General features: G+C 41.3%; 1 protein-coding gene across 1 annotated transcript in view; it reads left to right on the top strand.

Annotated features, from left to right (window-relative positions):
- The window catches only part of Dnah7 (dynein axonemal heavy chain 7), a 255152-nt gene that overhangs the window by 186988 nt on the left and 42246 nt on the right, over nt 1-25918 (top strand). The window contains exons 49-54 of the mRNA XM_059278864.1: nt 2266-2456; nt 10925-11058; nt 11974-12309; nt 20805-20931; nt 22392-22586; nt 23668-23760. Coding sequence (XP_059134847.1) covers nt 2266-2456; nt 10925-11058; nt 11974-12309; nt 20805-20931; nt 22392-22586; nt 23668-23760 — 1076 coding nt within the window. The remainder of the gene's footprint in view (nt 1-2265; nt 2457-10924; nt 11059-11973; nt 12310-20804; nt 20932-22391; nt 22587-23667; nt 23761-25918) is intronic.

Genomic DNA, 25918 nt, shown 5'->3' on the forward strand with positions numbered 1-25918 from the left:
GTTTGAAGCTCCCTTGACATGAATATGAGTCCTCTTTTGTTGACATTATTATTATGAGGGTTTCTGACAGAGCTGAACCTAATTATAAATAACATATGTTATTTACAGTGGAAACCATATTAGCATGCATTTTCCAGAAGAAGGAAAAATATTTAGTGAAAGAAACTGCTGAAATGCCCTACCCTAAGTGTAAACTTTAACTGTACATTTTACCTTTCCGTTGGTAACAGCTGCAGAGCCAAGGCAGGGTGTAACTGGGCTTTTGCCCGGCTGCCTGTCCCTGTCTATACTGCTAAATTGTGGTGCCAACAGTCCTTGCTTTTTAAGTTGTGGGGAAGTACAGTTGCTGTGGGATGGTCTGTATGTCAAGTGTGTTGCTCTGATTGGTTAATAGATAAAACACTGATTGGCCAGTAGCCAGGCAGGAAGTATAGGCGGGATAAGCAGAGGAGAGAATTCTGGGAAGTGGAAGGCTGAGGCAGAGAGATGCTGCCAGCTGCCGCCATGACAAGGGAGATGTAAGGTACCGTTAAGCCACAAGCCACGTGGTAAAGTATAGATTAATAGAAATGGGTTAATTTAAGATAGAAGAAGTAGATAACAAGAAGCCTGCCACAGCCATACAGTTTGTAAGTAATATAAGTCTCTGTGTTTACTTGGTTGGGTCTGAGCGGGTGAGAGAGATTTGTGGGCCAGGCAGGACCAGAAAAACTCCAGCTATGTACAGTGACAGCATGCTGTCCAGCACTTGTTCCTACTGTGACATTGTGTACAGATAGGTCTGTCAGCAACCCAGGGAGTGCCCCTTGCAGCCCTGACATCTCACAGCTTCACAGGAAAGTCGTCTGTAACGTGGTGACGTAAAGTGTCCCAGAAAGCTGGCCGTGAAGTGGGCTTCCAGGACCAGCTTGAGCAGAATCAGGGACAGGGTTTTAGTCAAAATAGCATTTGCTGTGTCATTGATGGTGGGAAAAGAATAACCTAGACAATGGAAAATCAGCATAGTTATTCATCATGACATATTCCTTTTATTTAACTTTAAAAATAACTCTGTGAGCAGGAAGTGAAAATGGGTTCTTAAAAGTTACCTGCTGTGTCTCTGTTGACCATGATCCAAGCAGTGGAGGAATTGGTAGGGTGGTAGCTGTAGAAATTCATTTCGCCAGGCACAATCAGGGAAGAAAGGGTACATCAAGTGTCTCAGTGCAAGTGTCTATCAATCCCTCAGTCCTGAAGCCCCTCTTTCCAGCTGGGTTACCCCGTTCCTTCAAGGGATACCTATGAGGCACCTGGAGTCCAGACTGATGGGCCAGCAGCTTAAGCACTGTCATGTGAGACTTTAACTTAGCAAATGCATTAGGAATTTAACACTTCTTTGGTTTGTTTGTTTTCAAGATAGGGTCTCTTCATGCAGCCTTGGCTGGCCTGGAACTCCCTCTGTAGACCAGGCAGGCTGGCCTCGAACACTGTCAGGGAACTTATGTCTCTGGATCCTTTCTAGAATGACATCAGAAGAAAATATTCTGAAATGCTTAGTTTTTAGAGTACTACTTACATCTTAGAATAGAAAAATATCCAAATTTAATAATATCAAAAACAACACTGGTCAAAAGGTGAGAGAACAGTAATATGTTTGTTAGTTTTAATAGTACAATTTCCTTATAATGTCATGCAAGATAATTAGGACAGAAATTGATGTTTGTTTCATCTAAGTATGTGTAGAAAAATTGATATAAATACTGAACTGAAATTATTCATTAGGTAATTATGCTATGTGAAGTTTTGCATCATTTTTCCATCAACTTACATATGCTAACCTAAGCTTTTTAACGGAGGAAAGAGAAAAAGATAAAGAATATCTGATTAGAGGTTGTTGCCCAATTTCTTTATAATTTCCTGTATTTTCCAGATGTTCTATAATATAGATGAGTTATTTTTATAGTAAAAACACAGTAAACACTGAAGTAGCTGCAGAAATGCATCTTCTCTGTCATCATGCCTAGATACAGTGAGTCCCAGGCCAGGTGGAGAACGTCAAGGCGGGCAGGTGTGGAAACAGGTGGACGGCCTCCAGACCCTCTCACTGATCCTTCCCACTGGCAGGCAATGTTTTAATGACATCATTTCTGTATACTCTTAGAAGATGAGAGGAATATTAGAGGTAGCTAGGAACAGAGCCATCTGGAGAGCTGAGAAGAACTCACTCGAGCATTGTATGTTCACAGTCAATATTTTAAGGATGATGGGATGTTTTTCTACCCTTAGTGCTGCTAGAAAATGTGGGAGAAGAACTGGACCCGATTCTGGAGCCTCTTCTGCTGAAGCAGACCTTCAAGCAGGGTGGGAGCACCTGTATCCGGCTTGGCGACTCCACGATTGAGTACGCTCCTGACTTCCGCTTCTACATCACGACCAAGCTGAGAAATCCGCATTATCTCCCTGAGACATCAGTGAAGGCCAGTACCTGAGTTAGCATTTCTACATCGCATCTCCTGATCTCTGACCATATTTTCCTCCTCAGCTGTAAGAGGATGGTTGGAATTTGTCTTTCTGTCCACTTCCCTAAATTACGATAATAATCTCCAAATGTTGCTGTGCATGTGCCAGAGAGTACTAAAGGAGTCTTCAACATCCTGTAAAGAAAGACCATTGGAATCTAATTTGCACAATCATCCTTAGATTTTCATTGTTAAAAGCAGGTGTCACATATCACCATTCTTTCTTTGTAATAGATGATAATATGCTAATTATGGGAGCTGACATTTAGAAACAGGACTCTATCCTTTCTCAGACTAAGGCTGCTGCGATCTGATTTTACATAATTATTGAAAAGAATTATTTTTGATCAGTATTCTTTTTAAAATACTAAAAATTCTTGTAAAGGGTAAAATTAAAGTGTTATTCAAGGACCAAAATGATTGTGACATTGCTCTGAGGCTGGGCTCTTGGGGCTCAGGGTCTTTACCTTACTCTGCCTTTTCCTCTCTTATTCTCATCCCCGGTTGTCACTCAAATGACTGTAAGTGTGTGTGACATTCATTTATAGAACCGTGCGTGAGAGGACATTTTGAAGTGCTGATTCTGATTTTTTTTAAATTACACCTGGAAAGAAAGATCTGTTCAGGGCGCTCAGATGGTCTTTTTTTATTGGAAATACTTAACACAGGCTGTCCCACTGAACAGTAGAGGGCAGACCATGGTGGGACATTCATTCCATCCATGATAGGTGAACAAGATGCTTGCTCTCAAGGGGTTCACACTATGTAGCAGCAGTGTGTGCAGAAGGACTGTAATGTGTGGGCCAGGCAAAGTGGCGGTGGCGGTGGTGGTGGTGGCGGTGGTGCCGTAGTGTGTCCTAGAAGCTCGAAGTACACACGTCGTAGATTGGACGTTGCTGGAGCCAAGAGGATGGGAGGAGATGGATGTATGTGTGCGACAATTCAGCTTGATTTCGAAAACATAATGAAAATGCTCAGGCTACTGTTTTTAATTGGCTAAAACACACTTAAAAATACCTAGTATCTCTGTACACATCAGGAAAGAGACTAGCAGTTACGAGTTTGAACTGCTGCTCTGTCACAGACGTGGGCGCGTAGTTGGACTTCCCTGTGCACCAGTCCCGTCATTTGTAAATGACCGTAATAAAAGTTACTGTGTCATTGAGTAAACTGAAAACCAAATCAGTTAGTCTCTATAAAATGCTCAGAATGAGGCCTAGTGGGCAGGGTTTATATGAATGCTAACCATTAGCGTGACTATTTAACTTTCCAATATAAGGAGAAAAGGATAAAACACTAGGAACTAAAATCCCAAGGCTGTGTTAAGAAAAAAATTAATAAACAGTATATAAAAAAAACCTTTTTACTTCCCAATAAAGTACATGACAATCTCACATACAGCATGAACAGCCCTTGGTTGGATAATAACTGGTTATGACGGAAGTCGAGCCCTGCTGCGGGGAAGACACTCATCTGTGTATAATTCAATGTTGGAACCCCTGTGATCCCCAGAGTGTTTTATTGCTCCATTATTTTAATTGCTGGGATTGATTAAGCGGGGATTAGGAAGCTTGGTGAGGCAGTTGCTTGCTTTCATTTACAAATTTAAATACATCCTCTCCCGCTCCCACGTTTTTAGGGCCTTTCATGTACCTTTTGCTTCCAAAAGCACCCAAGGGAGGGTGCCATGCTGCCACCATCCTTGTGAGTTTAAATGAAAATGAAATCATGATGCTGTGTTTGTAGGGTTTTAAATGCTATGTGAACATGTGGCTACATTTGCAAAATCTTGGTTTCAAAGATCTGGCACTAATAGGCTGGTAATGAATACGCTTGTGTCTGAACGCAGCGATACAAAGGTTACAAAACATGCATTTCGCTAATACTGTTTCTGCATGCAAATGAGTCTAACCTGTACAGTTGGTTTCTCACTCAGGATTAATCTGTTAATAGGATCAATTATGATTTTTTTTTGCATGATAATTATCTCATCTAAACCTGTGATTGCATCCATATAACCTATACCTGGCGGCACTGGAGGCTGAGTACTGAGAAAATGAGGGGAAAGAACAAGGGCAGGTTTGTGTGTTTGGGTGGAGAAGTGAGTCACCTCTAGGGGTACCGGAAGAAGCTCCTCTGCACTGACGCCCCAGATAGCAAATTTCCATACAATAGTCCCCTGCCAGGAAAGACCCGGGGGTGGGGGTGGGGGATGTGAATGTGATGTCACCTTTACAGCGGCTAGGTCTCAGAACACTGTGCTGAGAAGACAAAGATGAAAACAGGGAGCCACGGCATCTCTAACAGTACCGCATGCTTCCGTGTGGAAGACGGGGACACCTGCGCATGTGGGCAGGGGCACCGGTTTACTGTCCGGGACAAGGAAAGCCGAGCAGAACCACCAAATGTTCTATACGACTCCGATTTGAGATTAGAAGAATAACGTTGACCCTCACCCATAAGGGAAAGGGTAGTGGCTGGTGCCCTGGCCTTGCAGTCTGTACCTAACTTGAACACTGGGTTGAAGAGGTCTAACCTTCAGTTTCTGTGTTAGGACTTGGCGTGGTGTGGTGTCTGCAGGCAGGAAGCGGCGACTGCTTCTTTTCCCCACTTTTCTTCCCTCCGCCCCTCCTCCCCCTTCCTTCCTCCCCCTTCGCCCTCTATCCTCCTCCCCCTCCTCGTCTTTCCTCCTTCCCTTTCCTCCTTTATTCACACTTTCCTGATCTATCCCTCGGCTGTTGGATTCCTAGGTTGGTTCCATAACTTAGCTGTTGTGCATAGCGCTGTATTAAGCATCACAAGTCTCTGTGCTAAGTTGACCAGGAGGCCTGTGGGTAAACACCCAGGACTGGTATAGCCGGGTCGCTTGTGTAGCTGGAGAGTTTTCTCTCTGGATCCCACCAAACCCTGCCACCCGACAGCCCACTTATAAAATAAACACACAGACACTTATATTATTTAAACTGTTGGCCTAATGGCTCAGGCTTCTAGCTATCTAGTTTTACATCTTAAATTAATCCATTTCTATAAATCTATACCTTGCCATGTGGCTTATGGCTTACCAGCATCTTCACATGCTGCTTGTCATGGCGGTGGCTGGCAGTGCCTTCCTTCTGCCTTCCTGTTCTCTCAGTTCTCCTCTGTTAGTCCCGCCTATACTTTCTGCCTGGCCACTGGCCAATCAGTGATTTATTTATTGACCAATCAGCAACACATTTGACATACAGACCATCCCACAGCATGCGTGGAAAGCTCTTTTTCTAGTTTTTTGGGAAACTTCCATAGCTGATTTCCACAGAGGTTGGGCTGGTTTACATCTCCACCATCGTCAGCATCCCCTTTCCCTGCATCCTTGTCAGCATGGACTGTTTCTCAATGACCGACATTCATCTGGAGTAATACGGAATCTCAATACAGTTTTTATTTTTTTTTCTCTGCTGGCTTAGAGAGCATAAACAACTTTACATTTGTTTATTGGCCATTTGTATTTCACTTTTGGGAACCGCCTGTTCAGTTCATCGGCCCATTTAATTGGTTGTGTGTTTTGCTTACTTGTTCTGTTTGGGGGCAGCAGAGGTTTGTATATAGTCTATCGGTTAATCCTCTATCAGATGGACAGTTGGCAAAGATTTTCTCCCTTTCTGCAGGTTATTTCTTCACTCAATCAGCTATTTACTTTGGTGCAGAGAAGATTTTGAATTTCATGAGTCACATGCATCAATTATTGGTCTTATTTCCTGAGTTCTTATTGAGAAAGTCCTTGCCTCTGCCTATACCTTGAAGTCTTGCCCTCTGATAATGTCAGAGTTTGGGCTCTGACAGTAAAGTCTTTGATCCATTTGGAGCTTCTGTGCAGGCTGGAAGATAAATTCTAGTTCATGCTTCTACAAGTGGGTGCCCAGTTTCCTCAGTACCACTTGTCATAGAGACTGTATGTTCTCCAGTGTGTACTTTTGTATGTTTTTGTTGTTGAAAAATCAGTGACTATAGCTGCCTGGATCTTGATTCTATTCCATTGATCTGCACATCGGTTTTTAAAATGCACCCTTCTCTAATCCCTTAAGAGCCCTTTACAGCATTAGAGCCTAGGTGGGTTCAAACAAAAATAACACTGCGTTACTATGCAAATTATCTTTCTAATACGAGTGTGTGTTTGGCTGTTTGTGACATGCTACACATTTGTTCACTGGGTTTCTCTCTTCTGCTGATTCTCCTGTTTTAGTATTTCACAAAACTCCCATATTTAGATATCACAAAACAGCAATTTTTGCTGCAGTGATCTAGGTAAGTTGTGATATAAAATATATTTAAACCTTTTGAGCAAAATGGTCAGCACGTAGCTGTTGTGTTGTGTGTTGTGACCTGAGTTTAGGGAAGAGGTCCCTCGTGGCCTTTGATTAAGGAACTACTGCAAACAGGAGCGAGCACTGAGCTGCCTTTTTTTTTTTTTTTGGCTGTTGGCAGTTACTGAAATCTTACAGTAATTTCAAGGCTAAAGAAATAATTTGTGACATTGTGAACAATAAAGGAAATGCTGGGTTCTTAGCTGCACATGATACAAACTACTTACCTTCATTTATCAGTGGCCTAGAAAGAGGTCCTACTCACAGGCTCTCCGTGTTGGAATGATGGGATTCCTGCTCTGTGCTCATGTGCCCACCTGTCCCACTGCTTTCCTATGCTGTTTCCTCTGCCCGGAGTCTTCCTCAGCCCTGGCTGCACATGCAAATCAGCTCCCAAAGACATGGGTCCACTCCAGACCAATTCAGAGAGACTCTGAAATCCAGACACTGCTCCTGGCTTCCCAGTTCTGCAGGGGATTGCAGCAAACTGAGGATACGAACACTGTCCAGCCTATACTGCTGTCCTGTTTATCCCTAAACTCTCTGCCAGCCATTTGCAAAGTCTGGCTCGGCATCCCATCTCTTGGGTAAGCCTCCCTTGTCACTCCCTTGTCGCTGCTCGAGTTAGACGCCTTTTCTTTATGCTCTGAATATTGACCATGTGTAGTTCCTTGTCCCATGGGACATTGTTGCCAACTATTCCAGTTCAGGGTTTCCTGTAGTTCTGCTGCTTCTTTGGAATGGTTGGTGCTTTGGTCCATGAGGGTGGAGGGAGTAAAAGTGGGGAACAGGGTTCAGATGGCTGTGGATACCATGGAGACAGCCCTCTGGGAGATGACTTCAGTAAATTCGTTCAGCTTTATTCCAGGGTATGGGAAATAGATAGGATTGGGGAGCCTGGGGATAAGCCCTAATTTGCATAAAGTGGCACAGTGCTCTCATAAGGCTTCGTATATGGCAGCAGGGTCCCGTGGCAAAGCTCCTTATTGCAGTCCTTGAGAATCAGCTCCAAGACTGCACCCAGATTATGCAAAAAAAAAAAAAAAAATCCATGAATGTGATAAGGGCTAGACCCTTTCTGAAGGGAATAAGAAAGAAACACAGGCTTTCTGATAGTAACTTTCTCTTTACTTCATCTCGGAAAAAAATCTCCAATAGAAAATTCTAGACAATATATGAATTACATATTCAGGGTCACATAGCATTTCTTGAGTAAACAATAAGAAACAGAGCCAGCCTGGCAACACTTGAGAAATCTCTTGCCTCTCTCAGGCAAGAAATATTGCTCTGACCAGGCATAGTGAGTAAATATGACAACTCTCTCAGTTACCAGCCAAGTTCCCTGATCTGCAGTCTGTGAAACAAGCAGGTAGCTCTGAGTGGTCAGCGTTTCCTGACAGAGTGACATTGAAATTCAGGACCTAGACAATAAATAGTTAGTTGGCTGAACCTGGAGCCTTGTGTTGTAAAAGTGAAGTTAGGAGTACATGCAGAGAGTCAAATGCTGAGAGAATTTGTACAAGAAGTTGGGTCTTTAATGTTATTAGCTGGGCTTTTTGCAAGCGAAGAACTGGCTCTAAAGTTGTTTTGTGTCTGACCTTGGTTCCACAATTATACACCTGGGAGCAATTCATCTCCAACTCATCTATTTTGGATTTGTTCTGAGGTCTGTAATTGTCTTGAAGCCACAGAATAAAGGCCTGGCTAAGAAAGTATATTTTATTCACCAAAATTACATAGTGTAAGAAGTCGTCCTTCTGTCAATTCATAGACATAATTGTGCCCCAAAAGTATAAAACATGCTACCCATAGGCTGTGGAAAGAACCCCACAGCTGTTCTTTTTAGGGATGAATTGTGGCAGCACATGAGAAAATTATAGACAGAATTTTCCACAGCCAGTAACCCCACGATCTCTGCCTAGTGGGGCTCCCCATCAGAATTATTCATCTAGGAGGTCAACCTGTTGAATATTAGCTGTCATATGTTGTATATTCTTAGTGGCTTCTGGCAGCTCCTAGTATCATTTATGCAGCAGGGGGAAGACTTCCAACAGGAAACTAGACTTAGAGATGCTTTCAGATAAGGTCATTCCTCTAGGCCCAGACACATTCTTCAGATAAGGGCAGATAGAGAGCAGGAAGTCTTGCTAGGATGGGAGACGTCTCCATGTAGTCAAGCTTTGGAAAAAGCTGCCAAGCCATGATAGACTGCGACCTCTGACCAGCAAGGCCTTATTGTCATGAAGAGACACCATGACCACTACAACGCTTACAAAGGAAAACATTTAATTGGGGTTGGTTTCAGAGGTTTTGTCCATTATTGTCATGGCAGGAAACATGGCGGCATGCAGACAGACATGGTGCTGGAGAAGGAGTTGAGGGTTCTACATATTAATCTGCAAGGAACAGGAAGTGAACTGTGTCTCACACTGGGCATAATTTGAGCATATATGAGACCCCAAAGCCCACCTCTACAGTAATATACTTCCTCTAACAAGGGCACATCCACTCCAACAAGGCCACACCTCCTAATAGTATTACTCCCTATAGTATTCAATCACATGAGTCTATGGGGGGGCATACCCATTCAAACCACCACCCCAACTAAACAAAAAGGCAGTATCTTTTTCTTCTTCCTAGCATACAGCCTGACTCATTGTATTATGAATGGAATGGAAGGAAGTTTCTTGGGAAATAATCATCAAATGGCTAAAATTTTAGGAGCTAGAAATAACAGAAAACTACTCCACATCCAGGGACCATTGGCATTCTTACAAAGTCAAGTAAGAGACAATCCCTAGGCAAAAGCAACTTTCATTGTAGCCCGGATGAGAGATAAATAAGCCCATGGCTGCATCCAGTCAAATGTACGCAGTAGGAAGTTAGGAGCGGATGAAGCAGCACAGGAGGCTGTGGGGGAGGGGTGGGATGCACTGGGACGGTGTCCCGGAGGAGGTGGGGCTGCACCATGGAAAAATGAAGAGTTAATCTGGTCTATCACAAGGTCGGGGTGTTCAGTAGAGCAAATGCTGAAGCTCAGGGAGGCATGTAACAGCCCTTATGGATGGATTCCACCGTCAGCTCACGGTGTAGATGAAGTAAGAGACAGGAAAGGAAGTAGTGGAGGCTGGAGATGAGGTTGCAGACCCCAAAGCATGTGGGCAGCCGACTGGCAAATATACAAGAACCAATAAAATGACAAAGGAAGCCAAGCTCAAGAAGGTGTTTATTGGCTGCTGCGTTCTTGGTGACCAGAACTAGACGGTTGCTATTATTTTGCCGTGTGCATTGGTCGGTCCGGAGGGGCTGGGAAGGGAGCAGGCTGCAGAGGGCTGGGCTGTGAAGTAAAGCTGATCAGGAAGCACAGACAACAGCATTTTCTGCAAAGTGTCATTGTGAAGTATGGAGATCCTGCTAGAGCTGGCAGGGACCGTGGCTGTTTTTTTTATAGAACGTTAACGTATTTGCTGGGAAGAACCAGGAAAGGGAGAATTGTAAAGATGTGGCCAATGTGTGGCGGTGTACAACCACAGCACTCCCTCCACTAGCTAATTAGGTACCTGGATGGAGTGGATGTCAGCAGATAGTCCTTGATGGGCACTATTAAAATGTAAATTTCCTAGTGTTTCTTCCTGCAGGATAGTGGCTCATTAACATAAAAAATTAGTTCACTCAAAGCATTTCAGTTCCATGTCCTCTTTTCTCTTCTCTCAAGACTGTTTCATGACACCTTTAGGAGGCTTAAGAAGAGAATCAGTCCAGCCTGGTTTAGGGACTGGTTCCAACCTCATTCTAATTAATATCACTGTTCAAAAGCATCAGAAATTGGACCAGTTAGAATTGGGAATAAATAGACTGTTATAAGTGTTCAATTTCTGACTGTCACAAGCTTTTGTGGGTTCTTAATCCAACAATCAGGCTTACTTGTCCCTTTGGCTCTCTATAATTCATACCTATATTTTCAAGTCATTACCTATGACTGCCACAATATGTGTTCTATGGATGGAACCCTGAGTCATACACACAGAAGCTTTCTCAGTGGAAAAAACAATGAACTTTCAAAACATATCCTTTGGCTTGCAGGTCACATTATTGAACTTCATGATAACTCCAGAGGGAATGCAGGATCAGCTTTTGGGAATTGTGGTGGCACGGGAAAGGCCAGACCTCGAAGAAGAAAAGCAAGCTTTGATACTGCAAGGAGCTGAGAACAAAAGGTGTGAAACATCATGAAATGCAGAATTATTATTTGTTTTGTGATTATAATAAAGTACATTGAAGCATCAGTACTTATTTAGATTGAATAGGTATACCAAATGGGAATTTGTTTTAAAGGTGTATTTTTTTTTTATTTATGTAAGTGTCTGTGTGCCATGTATGTGGGTGCTCTTAGAGTCCAGAAAAGGGTGGAAATGGCATAGGAACCCTTGGAAGTGGAGTTACAGGCAGTTGTGAGTTGCCTGGGAATTGAACTTGGGTCTTCCGGAAGAGCGAAGTTCTCTTCACTGCTTAGCCTTCTCTCCAGCTCCCCCCCCCAAAATGGGAAATTTTGTAAGGTGGGGGCTACAGAGCCCCTGTGTTGATTAGAGAACTACATTCCTGAGTCCTTTTCTCAGACATGGAAAGAACTAGGAGACTTGCCACAGACTTGGCCGTGGGTTTTCAGTTCCTCAGCAGAGGCGCTGTGCGAACATTTGTGCGTTCACTGTGTGACCGAGGTGACCTGTGCTCTTTGGAGCATGGTATGAAAGACTGCACAAATGTAATTGGCCACTCTCTGCTCACAGTATCTGTATCACAGTAAGGGTCTCGAAGTCATGTAAAAGTACAGGGAGTAAATGGAGTGGTACCCCGAGTTCGCTCTGAGCTGAGGTGGCCAAGGAGACTGGCTTGCCACGTTTCTGTCAAGGTATCACACAAATGATCATTAGCAAGGGAGATGGAGCAGGGAGGCAATGTCTGTGACATTTCACAAGATAAGAAGTTAATTTCGAAGCATCCCTTTTCCAGACATCTGTCATGATGTGATGCATTTCTGTAGGTTACAGAGTCTGTTTCTAAGAAAAGACGGTGTATTTGAAGCGCTTTTAAACCATTTCTTTCTGTTCTGAGAAAACTGTGCTTCATTCCAGACAGTTAAAGGAAATAGAAGACAAGATTTTGGAAGTCCTTTCATCTTCAGAAGGCAATATATTAGAAGATGAGACTGCGATTAAGATATTATCTTCTTCCAAGGCTTTGGCTAATGAGATTTCTCAAAAGCAGGAAGTAGCCGAGGAGACAGAGAAAAAGATTGATAACACCCGCATGGGCTACCGCCCCATTGCCGTCCATTCCTCCATCCTGTTTTTCTCCATTGCTGACTTGGCCAACATTGAGCCCATGTACCAGTATTCCCTGATCTGGTTCATTAACCTGTTCATCCTGTCCATTGAAAATTCAGAGAAATCAGAAGTCTTATCCAAAAGGTAGGTAAAGGAAATGCTGACTAATACCAAGTTAGTGAAAAACATGGCTTTGGTTGTCCTTTCAGGATGGCGTGAGCGTCGCAGTCGTGAGCCTAGAGTGAACTGCAGGCATCGTTTTCCCGTAAACTGGGGCGTTGGAAACAGAGCAGATGCGTGTCACTGCAGTCTGGGAAACAAGTGTTCACCGAGCTGTAGGACTGTCATACAATCCTAAACAAGGGAAGCCGTTAGCTCTAGTTCCCATTTGCAGAATACCCTACCAACCACAGGGGTGGAGAGAGGGTGTATCCCCCAGTGATAAGTGGACACTCAGAGCCACCTCCAAAACTTTTGGGTGGATTACATGGGAACTCTGCCAGGTACCAGGGCAAAACAAAAATCTGCCACTGATTTGCTTTTTATATTATGATTATCTACAGGGAAATCTTACTTACTGTTGATGTAAGTATATAAAAAGCAAACATACTAAGATCTTGTTAAATCTTAAGTCAATGAGAGGATAAAGTTCATTTGATTTGTTGCTAGTGAGATGCAGTTTTGAGTTGGGCATTTGTTTCTAATATTTGGGGTGTTTGTTTTTTGTTCTTGAAGTTTTCAAGTTAGTGAGGCTTACTCAAGAAAAACAAAATCGGGTTTCCCTGTCCCTTCCATTTTGTAACCATGCACTACTCCATCCAGCTTTTTATGGCTAGGGATTTGAACTCAGGTCCTCAGGCATGTTTTACCTGCCGAGGCATCTCTCTGGCTCACAGTGCTCCTAATCTCAGCCTTAGTTAACACAACAGCCACCAGAATGTTATCTTCTATGTACTTTAAAGTCTAGAAATTTGCTGGAGTCTAGGAGAAGAAAATTTCTCTGACCGCCTTTGAAACGTACTTTTTTTTTTTGGTAAAGTATTAAAAAGTTATAACGATTTCTTGCTTCAAACATACTTTTTATCTTTCCCCTTTTCTTGTTATACCAAATTAGAACTTGTCCAAGGTGTTTGTTTCTTCACGACAGAAGTGAAGCCCTTGAAATTCAAAGAAATCAAATCCCTTTTACCTCAATATGAGATTTGGATAATAATGTAGAAAACAAACACAGCTTTTTATTTGTAGTTAAACCTTTTTATCTGTAAGCAATGAAAACCGTGTGTGTGACTCCTGTAAATATAAAGTATAGGAAGACTAGTAGAGAAGATGCATTTAAAATCATTCCTGAAGATAGCAGTGTGCCTACAGAAATATGCAGAAATGAATTTTCAGAAGGGAGCATCGCAGTGTCACTAGCACCCAGCTCAAGACAGAGCAGCATCAGCATCCGGAGACCGTCTCTCATCCCTTGCAGTCATTGACTGCCCCCCACCACCACCTTCCCCCCAACCCCAAGACAGCTGTTGTCCAACTTGCGGCACCACAGATCAGTTTTCCTGTTTTAGAAGCCTGTCTAAATAGCATCACCATATGTGTTCTCCTGGGCTGGCATTTTCCACTCAGACCCTTATCAGCGGAACTCACGGGAATCGTTTTTTGTGGAGTGCAGTGTTTCCTTTGCTTTCATTTTTTAAAAGTTCTTCATTGTGTGCCTGTTGTTTAGGGAAGGATAATTAAAATCTAAATCTTCTCCTAACTCAGAGTCCTCTCCAGAAAGGCATTAGAGAAAGAAAGCCATTTAAAAATGGAACGCACATTAAACCAGCATGCTCTGCATCAGGCGATCTGTAGAGAGATTTGCAAAGCCAGGAAGGCATCTCACCCCTTTTAGTAACCAAGTATGAAGTCACACTTAGTTCATCCTCACTCGCTAACTAAGGGACCATCTGTGTTAGAATTAACTTTATCAGGGGGAAGAGCAAGCTTTTCATACTTCCGAAAGAGGAGACAGCTTTGCATCTTAAAGTGAGGAAGGAGCCTGCTGAAGTTAGCCCCTGCCCTGCCACGGACATTGGGTTTGTGTTTCAGAACAATGGCTTCTAGGACCTTGGCAGACATTTAAGACATTCCTGGTCTTAAAGCAAGTCCTGCCAGGTGATGGTGGCACACATCTTTAGTTCCAGCTTCCAGGAGTCAGAGGCAGGCAGATGTCTGTGAGTTCAAGGCCAGCCTGGTCTACAGAGCAAGTTCCCGGACAGCTAAGGCTATACAGAGAAACCCTGTCTTGCAAAACCATAATAAATAATAATGATAATGATGATGATGATGATAATAAAGCAAGACTTAACTAGGTTTTGAAGTGATTTTTAAACTTTATTTATTTTATATCCCAACTGCAGTTTCCTCTTCCCTCCCTTCCCCCCACCAATCCACCCCTCCTCTGTTTCTGTTCAGAGAGGGGCAGGCCTCTCATGGGTGTCAACAAAGCATACCATAACAAGTTACTACAGGACTAAGTACCTCCCCTGGTATCAAGGCTGGGCAAAGTGACCCAGTAATAGGTTTTCTGTAATGCAATAATAGGTTTCTCTGCCGACACAGTAAGCCAGATAAAGCCAGATCAAGCTGAATTGAAAAGGCAAAAGAACAAGTTTATTTGAGCAAAGCAACTCCCAGATGAGTACTCCAGCCCCAGAGATTGGGGCTGGAGAGGTCACACGCCCAAACAAAAGCAGGGAGCTTATATACCCTGTAGGTGAGGGGTGACGACGTATCCGCCACCAACTGGGTTTGTACCCAAGTCTGGTCAAAAGCTGAGCACTTTAAGTGAGCACTTGGGCTGATGGCAACTTCCAGGGAGGAGTGGTTGTCTGCCAAGGATGTGGAACTGGGCTTTCGGTGCCTTTTCCTTCTTGGAGATTCTCTGAGAGGGTGGGGTTTGGAGAGAGGGAGAGGAATGGGGCTTTCCGGATCAAGCAGGAGTGACCTGGAGGTTCCAACTGAACACCCAGTATGAGGAATAGGATCCCCAAAGCTAGCCAAAGTGTCAGGGACAGCCCCTGCTCCCGTTGTTAGGCATCCTACAAGTAGACCAAGCTACACAACTGTCACATATATGTAGAGAGCCTAGGTCAGTCCCAGGCAGGCTCCCTGGTTGTTGGTTCAGACTCTGTGAGCTCTTATGAGTCAGGTTAGTTGATTCTGTGAGTTTTCTTATGTCCTCGACCCCTCTGGCTTATATAGCCCTTTCTCCCTCTCTTCAGCAGGATTCCCCAAGCTCAGGCTAATGTTTGTCTATGGGTCTCTTTATCTGTTTCCACCAGTTACTGGATGAAGGCTCCCTGATGACAGTTGGGGTAGACACCAACCTATACGTATAATAGAATGTCATTAGGCTTCATTACACTGACATTCTTTTTTTCCAATTGTGTTTGGTTCTATCCTAGGTCTCTGGACCATCCAGCCTCTGGATCCTTGCCCTCCAGGCAGTGTCAGGGGTGGGTTCACTCTTGTAGCATGGGTTTCCAGCTGACCAGTCACTGATTGGCCACTCCCCCAATCTCTAGGCCAACCTTACCCCAGCATATCTCATAGGTAGGACAGATTGTCGGTGAAAGGTTGGGTGACTGGGTTACTGTCCCACTCCCTCCACTGGAAATCTTACCTGGTCACAGGAAATGGCCAGTTCAGGTTATATATCCATTAGTGCTAGGAGTCTTAGCTAGGGTAATCCTTGTAGATGCCTGGGAGTTTCCCTCATACCAGGTTTCTACTGGAGCCCAAATGCTTCCCATTTCCAGTCATATCCTTCAGTACTCTTCCCCTCTACCCACCCCCCAACAAAATCCCTTATGTTCCCATCCCCACCTGTCCCCAGTCCATCCACAAGATCTCTTCTATTTCCCCTTCCCAGGGAGATCCATGTGTCCCCTGTTGGGCCCTCCTTGTTACTCAGCCTCTCTGGGTCTGTGGATTGTAGCCTGGTTATCTTTTACTTTATAGCTAATATCCACTTATAAGTGAGAACATATCATGTTTGTCTTTCTGGGTCTGGGTTACCTCACTCAGGATGATTTCTTCCTAGTTCTGTCCATTTTCCTGCAAATTTCATAATGTCATTGTTTTTAACAGCTGTGTAAATGTACCACATTTTCTTTTTCCATTCTTCAACTGAGGGACATCTAGGTTGTTTCCAGGTTCTGGCTGTTATGAATAAAGCTGCTATGAACATAGTTGAGCAGGTGTCCTTGTGGTATGATAGAGCGTCCTTTGGGTATATGCCCAAGAGTGGTATAGCTGGGTCTCTAGGTAGGATTTCTAAAGTGGCTGTATGTGGTTGCATTCCCACCCACAATGAACGAGTGTTCCTCTTGCTCCAAATCCTCTTGCTCCAAATCTCCAGCATGAGCTGTCACTTGTGGTTTTGATCTTAGCCATTCTGACAGGTGTAAGATGGATCTGTGTCATTTTGATTTGCATTTCCCTGAAGGCTAAGGATGTTGACCATTTCTTTAAGTGTTTCTCAGCCATTTGAGATTCTTCTGTTGAAAATTCTGTTTAGATATGTACCCCATTTTTAAATGGATTTTTTTTATGTCTAGTTTATTGAGTTCTTTATATAGTTTGGAAATCAGATGTGGGGTTGGTGAGGAGCTTTTCCCATTCTGTAGGTTGTCATTTTGTCCTATGGATGGTGTCCTTTGTCTTACAGAAGCTTTTCAGTTTCATGAGGTCCCAATTATTAATTAGCGATCTTAGTGCCCATGCTATTGATGTCCTGTTCAGGAAGTTGTCTCTTGTGCCAGTGTGCCCAAGGCTACTTCCCACTTTCTCTTCTATCAGGTTCACTGTCACTGGATTTATGTTGAGGTCTTTGATCCACTTGGACTTGAGTTTTGTGGAGGGTGATAGATATGGATCTATTTGCAGTCTTCTACATGTTGACATCCAGTTATGTCAGCAACATTTATTGAAGATGCTTTCTTTTTAAAATTATATAATTTTTGGCTTCTTTGTTGAAAACTCAGGTGTCCATAGGTGTGTAGTTTTACATCTGGGTCTTCTATTTGATTCCACTAATTCACCTGAATTTTTTAAAATACCATGCTGTTTTTATTACTATAGCTCTGTAGTAGAGCTTGAGATCAGGGATGGTGATACCTCTGGAAGTTCTTTTATTGTACAGGATTGTTTTAGCTCTCTTGCATTTTTGTTTTTCATATGAAGTTGAGTATTATTCTTTCAAGGTCTGTGAAGAATTGTGTTGGGATTTTGATGGGGATTGCACTGAATCTGTAGATTGCTTTTGGTAAGATTGCCCTTTTTGCTATGTTAATCTTACCAATCCATGAGCATGGGAGATCTTTCCATCTTCTGATATCTTCTCCAATTTCTTTCTTCAGAGACTTAAAGTTCTTGTCATACAGGTCTTTCACTTGCTTGGTTAGAGTTAACCTAAGATATTTTATATTATTTGTGGCTGTTGTGAAGGGTGTTGTTTCCCTGATTTCTTCCTCAGCCCGTTTATCATTTGTATGTAAGAGGACTACTGATTTGTCTTTTTTTAAGTTAGTCTTGGAGCCAGCCACCTGTCACAGCTGACACAGATGCTTATTGGATAAAAGCACTTGCTTTGCCAACCTGCCCTGAGTTCCGTCTCCAAGCCCATGGTGGAAGGAGAGAACAGACTCCTGGAAGTTGTCCTCTGAGCTCCCCAGGTGCTCTGTGGCACATGCGCTGACATTTCTCTCTCACACAGACAACAACAAATAAAATCAAAAGGTTGAGAAGCTCACAGAGTAGAAGATACTTGACATTTTTAGATTCTGTAATGTGAGGCTCTAAGAAAGAAGAGGGAGGGGAAGCTGTCTCTTTATCTTCAACGGGAGAAAGAAGCCCGTCTTTGACTTTAAGTTTTAAATAGTTGCTTGGCCTGCCACTCTCCCTGAAAGTATTGATCCCTCCTGCTGTTGAGAATATTGGCTTCCAGTCCGGGCCCATGATGAATGCTTGCTGCCCTGAACGTCCCGGTGGGTGGCCTTTGGTGCAGATTCATGAATGTCTGTGGTGGCTGGAGCTACAGGAATGGAACCGGTGGGGCAAACGTTTGTATGCACTCTCTTGTTACACCAAAAGTCTTCTAGCGTGTCCTGGTCATTTTTCTCCCAGCAAAAGTTGTCAATTTCAAGAGTTTTCAGTTAAAAAGCTAACTGTTCATCAAAGATTAAGGAGAATTATAGCAAACAAACAAATACAGTAGGTATTGTTTTATTAAAGGGGCCAAATGGCAGCTCTATCTACATATGTGTATATATGTAGGTACACATATGTGCACACATGTGTAAGCATGCATGTACATAGAGTGTTTTTATTTCCCTTTCTTCTATCAATATTCCCCTGTAACACAATTTTTAGCTGCTGCATGATAGAGCATGTTGTGTATATAATTTGGTAAGACTTGTAGGTATTATAAATATTGTTATAATAATGACAAATAGCCACACTGTTAACTATTTTCCTCATTTAATTTCCTTTCCTATAAGTTTATTCAAATATATAACTCCATTAGAGAACCATGAATTGTCTCCTATCTTTTTATTACTCAGTAACACTGAATGATGATTTTTAATCTTTTAGCCCCACTGGAATATATCATTAAAACTCAGTGTTTTAATCTATACTTTATCACTAGTGAGAATGAATTTGAGCTTGTAATAGTTCTGGAGGAAGGATGAGGACAGGGAAAGCCGGGAGGACATGGAAAGGAAGAGGAGCTTATCACCAGCAGCAGGGCAAGAATTCTGGCACCACTTATGACATCATAAGGCCTTTCTCCCTTCCCAGCTAGACCCTGCAATTTTCTAGACATTGCACTAGAAACACCATTTATAAAGACACCTTGTGCAACACCAGTGACTCCTGGTTTTACCCTGTCAGGTTATCCTGACATTCAAGGCACCTTTGGAGTCATCTCCCGTATATCTCATAGTATGAGAAAAAGAAAAAAACAAAAACAAAACCCTTGGTAACCCTTTGAGATACAGCTTGAGAACCACTAATGATATATATGGCTAACACCAAGACAGTCAGCTGCTTGCTCTCCCTCCACGAAGCCTGTGCCTACACTTGGGTCTCTCTTACTGTCCCCTGCTCTCCCCCGGGAAGCTCCAGAGTGTCTCTCAATCTTCATGCTAAGCTTATATTAAAATGTCTTTAATAATATCACCAACTCTGCTTCATTGACTGGCCAGTCCAGAAATTTGATTTAGTATCGAAGCCAGAACTTTTGGTTTGCCCTGAGCTGAGGTTCCTAACAATGCAACCGATCCCCAGAGGCCGCTGACAGTGAGGGCTGTCTGTCCCCCCTCGCACTTTAGCGTTTTTGATAATTAATATAATTTCTCCTTGTTCTTATCTACAGGAGGAAATTTTTCCTGGAGTGTACACTTTTTCACTCCATTCTAGGAAGACGAATTCTGAACCACCTCATGTTAGACTACCACAGGACAGACAGATTTCATGTGTGAAAAGACCCATGGACATGAGAGTGGAAACAGGAATAGAATGTTCATTTTAAATCTAAAACTCAGTTGCATTTCAGGGACTTCTGTCTTCCTACACTGTTCCCCCCCCCCCCCGGAATTCTAAGCTAGAAATAAAATGCATCAATTTGTTATTTTATTATTCTTGTGATGGCAGTGCTGGTGTGGGATAAAATAGTTAAGGAGATGAGCGACACCAGAAATGAAAAAGAAAACACCAATTAGGATGAGTCGAAGCCAAGGACAGTAGTCCAAAAATAGCTATGATCTTGTCACAGATGGGTAGATACGTTTTCCTTAATCCATTAAGAAACACCAGCATAATTTGATTACTCCTAAACTACGTTGTTTTTTCCCTCAGATGATTGATCTCCTTAGAAGGTTTGAGCCATTAGTCCGTGTCAGTCATTAGCTCGCTACAAATTTTCTTCTGTCAATAGGAGTTAAAATTATAGTTTTTATGTCTATGCAATGAATGCATTTTAAAATTTTGATTTCAATGATTATTTCATGTAATCGTTATGTTAAAATGAATGAAGCATTTTATTGACATTAGGAATTATGGCTGTGGCCCTCACACATTACACCGATTATTTATGTGTCCATGTTTTCTCTCTGTGACAGAGATGCAGTTTAATCAAATCTACTGATTTTTCTAGCTTTGATAGATTCATGTGCATTATAGCACAGCATCAGGCTTTGCCATTAATATAATGTAAGTTATTTTATTCACTTAATATAAAATATATGTAAGTATTTACTTTGTAAAGAGATCAAATTTTATCCCCGATACAATTCTTTGTAGTTAAAAAGTCTATGAATGTTTTAGTGGATTAAGATGCCAAGCACTTTTTTCTAAAAGAAAGATTAAGTTAAAAAACTGTCAACAGTAAAATGCAGTTCAGTTCAAATGCTCCTACCTTGTCTAGGTCCCAGACAGGTGAACCCAAGGAGTGAAGTTCCTTGGTTGTTTGGATGGGAACTGACAGAAGTTGTTAGAACACACACATCTACCAGTCTGGACTGCGCAATCTCAGCATTTCCCCCATGGTGATCATGTTGTGTTTATTCACCCATCCTCCCTGTGTTGGTCCTCAGGCTCCAGATTCTCAGGGATCACTTCACTTACTCACTCTACGTCAACATCTGCCGGTCACTCTTTGAAAAGGACAAGATGCTGTTTTCCTTTTGTCTCACTGTGAATCTGCTGATCCACGACAATGCGGTCAGTGAGAGTTCGCCTCGTAAGAGCACAAACGCTATTGTTACAGGAAGATGGTCTTACGGGTGTACCATGACGGGATGCCAGTGTCTAAGATTCTCTGTGTCTCCATAATACAGCTTCAAAGTTAACTCAGAGGGATTACAACTCCAGGCCCAGATGTATTAACTATTAAAGGAGGAGATAATAGTATGCAATGTTCTAATCTTTGGGGCAGGTTAGAATATCATGGACAGAGGTAGAAATTGAGTTCTTATAATCAGGAGGAATAGCTTTCCCAGAATAGCCCTTAGCAAAGTCCCCAAGTCTCCACATTTTAATGTGGTAAAATTAAAGATGGGCTCTAAAGCTTACCATGAATGGGGAGTCCATCGTCCATATCCTCCAAGTCTGATAATGCTTGTCTAGCTATGAAATACCATCGTGATATCATTGATTTATTAATTTACTAATCTGCATGGGAATATATACATATGCATATGTTTCAGAACAGAATTAATTATGGCAAGGCAAGACATTATAAGACTGAATGTCATAGTAGTAAATATCAATTTAAGAACAGAATATGTTACTATCATGTAAACTTTCATGTACTTTAGTTTAAAAATCTGTTTCTGGAGCCTAATGTAGAAATAGAGAGCTGTAATCCCCACACTTGGGAAGCTGGGGCAGGGGATTGTGAGTCTGAGCACACCATAGACTATACAGTGAGTCTAAGGACAACCTGAGCTGTGTAGCATTGCTCTGTGTTTAAAACAAAAAAACAAACAAACAAATAAATAAATAAAAAGCTTATTCTATTGGAATCTCATGTGACCATGCATTTAACATTACCAAATAATTTATTCTCATTTTTAAGCAAGTTACTCAAATCTAGCCATCTGGCTTTAACCATCTTATGCAAATGCAACCTAACTTTAAATTCTTTTTATCTGAAAGACAGGAAATACTTTACAAATAAAAGAGAAACATCATAGTCTTTTTACATATTTATGTTTTAAAGATTTGTAAAATTTCATATGGTAATATTCTGATAGAATTAGGAAAAATGTTTATTATTTTTCCTTGTATTTCTTGTAAACGTTTCATAGCAACTCATATTTTATAGAGAATAAATGAAGTTATGGTAGATTGTTGATCTTCTATCTGCCTGTGAATTTTCAGAGCCAATATTTGGAACTATAAGCAACCACTTTGAAGAATATGTGTTATTCAAGTAGAATAGACTCATGTCTTCATGTTTAAGCTAGTAATTCTGGAGAAAATTATCAAAAAATAGCTATTTAAATGGAACTATTTTTTTTAACTAGTCATATTCGGTACTTGGATTTTTTTGTGACTAAATAGAAAGCTGTATTGGCTGTGGAATGTTATGAGAATCTGAAAGGACTCCACTTCTGCAAGGCTGGAAACTAACCAGGAAGCTTTTCTACATGACTTTCTCCGGTGTTTGTTTTCCACAGATTAACAAAGCAGAGTGGAGATTTCTGCTCACTGGTGGCATTGGGTTGGACAATCCTCATGCTAATCCTTGCACGTGGCTTCCTCAAAAGTCCTGGGATGAGATCTGCCGACTAGATGACTTACCTGCCTTCAAGACCATTCGCAGAGAGTTTATGCGCCTGAAGGATGGATGGAAGAAAGTATATGATAGTTTGGTGTGTTTCTACCCTTCTTCTTATCCCAAAGCTTATAAATGAAGAAGACAATAATGTTAAAAAGCACATCTTTGCCTTTGTATAAAAGCAAGATTTCATAAGCTTTCAGCAACTGGTCAGCAGTTAAAATACAAATTTTGATTCCCATTATCCCTACCGTCTAAGACAATGGTCCTGTTTCTAATTCTACCCAAACTCTAAAGATGTAAAACTTTGCGCCACATGGCATATAAAAATGTTTTACTGAATTTCCTTAGCAAGTGTTTCTTTTTCATTTCCATTTAAATTTGAGCAATCATTATAGGAGATGAATTAAAATTTTATCAAACAACTGTTTAGATTTTCTGAATGCGGAATATAAGCTCATGAATACTTTTATAATTGGAGGAAAGGGGAAAGCTGGCATTTCAAAACAATTTTTATAAAGCCCCGACTTTCTAATTAGATACTGGAAGTTAACACATGCCATAAAGCAGTTTGTTTCTCCTTTTGAGATAAATAGCAATTCTTACATTTTTGAGCTTTAGTTTGGCATAAAGGTTAAAAAAAATTCCAGTTCCCAGTTACTGTTTTCTACTCCTTTGTTTCTGTTCTTATGATTTTTACTGTGCTTGAATACAATAGGTAGCTGCTCTGTGTAGAGACAGTTGTACCTAAACAGAGAGAGCTGGGTAGGTGGATGAACAGGGTTGGGGAGGAGCTGGCAGCAGGGCTAACCAGCATCATACTCGGCTACCTGTCGTACATTAGACTGAATTCACTCATTTGGGATGGGTCTATTTTGAATTTATCCTTGTTGCTGATGAAAACAGTTCCTAGAAACATCTTTTAGTGAGTATTTCTTTGTAGTTTAAAATCACAATTGCGTTCACTGTGTTGAGCCATGGAGAGAAACCACATAGCTTGATCTTAAATTTCAAAGGTATACATATTAACACTGATTTTCCCAGAGCGTAAATAAAATTTACACAAATGTTCTGATTTTAGGAGTTATGTGTCTTCTCTAAGAATACGATCATTTGTAAAATATTATTACTTTTAGAAATAATTTCTGACATTGTCTTATGTACCATAATTTTAGGAGCCACACCATGAGTTGTTTCCAGAAGACTGGGAGAATAAAGCAAATGACTTCCAAAGGATGCTCATTATTCGTTGCTTGAGGCCAGACAAGGTAAAAGTGGGCTTTGAGAGCAGCTCTTGTCCTGCCCGGTCTCTGCACAGTTCAGTCAAATGTGCATTTCTTCCTAGATTCAGGGTGGGTGGAGGAATCTGCAGAAGTCATTCGACTTCCTTCTAATGGATTCCCTAAAATGTATCTACAATTATTTAAACCATCTGGATTAATAGCTAACAGAATGTATTGTTAGTGGGTTTTTTTATGATTATTCTTTGTGATTTATGGTTCCTCTGCCTCATAGACTTCTCTCTTTTCATACTGTAGCCTTATTTTTATTTTATTTTATTACTTTGGTGAGACTAGTCAATGGCATTAACTTCAAGTTTATATTTCAGAACATCTAGAGTGCTTTCTCTAAGTGCAGGTCTGTATTTATACACACGCACCACACACACACATGCACACACACACTCAGCATTTAGACAATATGCAGAATATTTTAAGACTTCAGTCACTGTTGACACAAAGGACAATGCCAGTACTGTTACTTTAACTTCTTTAAATACGGATTATACAAGCAGCAAAGCAGCACACTGGGCATTTCACCATATTTCACGACTTACTAATGTCCTCACTTATGTTACAGTCTATAGAAATTTCGTGAATTTGCCTAAATCTGTTGACTCCTATCCTCAGAGCTGTCAGGATACTGTGAGCAGTAGGGTGATGGAGAACTACCATAACTACCCATCGTCACGAACAAATTGAAGTTTACGTCATGACTTCAAAACTCAGTGTCCACAATTTGAATTTTTTTCAAAGAAAATGCTTATATTCCAACTCTTCTCCCATATAAAAGCAGAATTTAAATGGTGAAAATCATATATAAAAGTATTTTCTACACATGTCAGTGATGATCTGAGGTAGAGACGTTTCTTCCTCTGACCAATAGCCTGCTCAGCTAATGCCCTGCAGGGCTTAGCCAGGACCCAGATAGCTTAGGCATAGAGGTCTGTCTATATGTTTTAACTTTTTAGTCAGAATATAGTCCAGCCTGTATTAGACTTATTTTTATATAAAGCAATTGTAGAATATGTTTTTAAACATTTTTTTAATAGAGGAAGTAGCCTGCAAAGTGTCTATGGCCTATGAAAGTGACAATTCTGCCCTGTTTTCTGGGGCTGAAGGAAATGAACACTTGTTTGGTGTTTGTGAACCTAATTAAATGTACCCTTTGATGACATTTAAAATAATAACTTTGGAGACAACTTTAGTGGGAAGCTTCAGAAGTTTACTTCCCATTTAAAGAAGGAGAAAATGCCTGTACTGCTCGCTCACTTCATGGCCTTTCTCCTGTCAGTAAAGGTGGCTAACGAGCCATCTCCTAATTGTGACAGCTTCATCTGCATAGAACCTTCTGCAGCTTACGTTTTTGAAACTTGACACTTTAATCAAATAATAGATTAAACTATCAAATAGATCAAATATTACTTTCCATATTCATTTTATTTTTGAAGGTGGGAGTTCATAGGCTGAGGTGTTTTTTGTGGGTGTCAGGGGTATTTTTTCTTTTGGCTGATATATTATTCTGTTTGTTTTTAAATCATCGTTAAGCTTCCATATCATGCTCTATCTATACCTTAGCTTTCTGCTTACAACTTTTTCATATTTATTCAAAATTTTCCTCTAGAATTTTCCATTTTTCTTGGAGAGACAAGCATATTTTTTGTCGGCTGCCAGCTCATAAATAATGACATGGAGACTTCTTATTAATTATAGAAGCTTGACCATTAGCTTAGGCCACTAGCTCTTATAACTTAAATTAACCTGCTTTTATTAATCTATGTTCTACAATGTGGATCAGTTACCTCTACTCTGTATTGATATCCGACCTCTTCAGTGTGTGGTGTCTCCTGTGCACCTAGACTCTTCTTCCCTCTCAGGTCCTCTCTTTCCCTGGAAGTCACGCCTATTCCCTCCTGCCTGGATATTGGCCATTCAGCTCTTTATTAAACTGAACAGAAGGCTCCTTAGGCAGAGACTCACCTTTACAGTATAAACAAATATTCCACAACATTTCCCTCTTTTGTCTAATTAAAAAGGAAAGGTTTTAACTCTAACATAGTAAAACTATATACAATAAGAACAATTATCAAGTAAGGATTATATATTCACAATGTCCAGTCCATTTATATTTGGTAAATTTGGAGAA

This window comes from Peromyscus eremicus, chromosome 13 (assembly GCF_949786415.1).
Source record: "Peromyscus eremicus chromosome 13, PerEre_H2_v1, whole genome shotgun sequence".
Taxonomy (NCBI): domain Eukaryota; kingdom Metazoa; phylum Chordata; class Mammalia; order Rodentia; family Cricetidae; genus Peromyscus; species Peromyscus eremicus.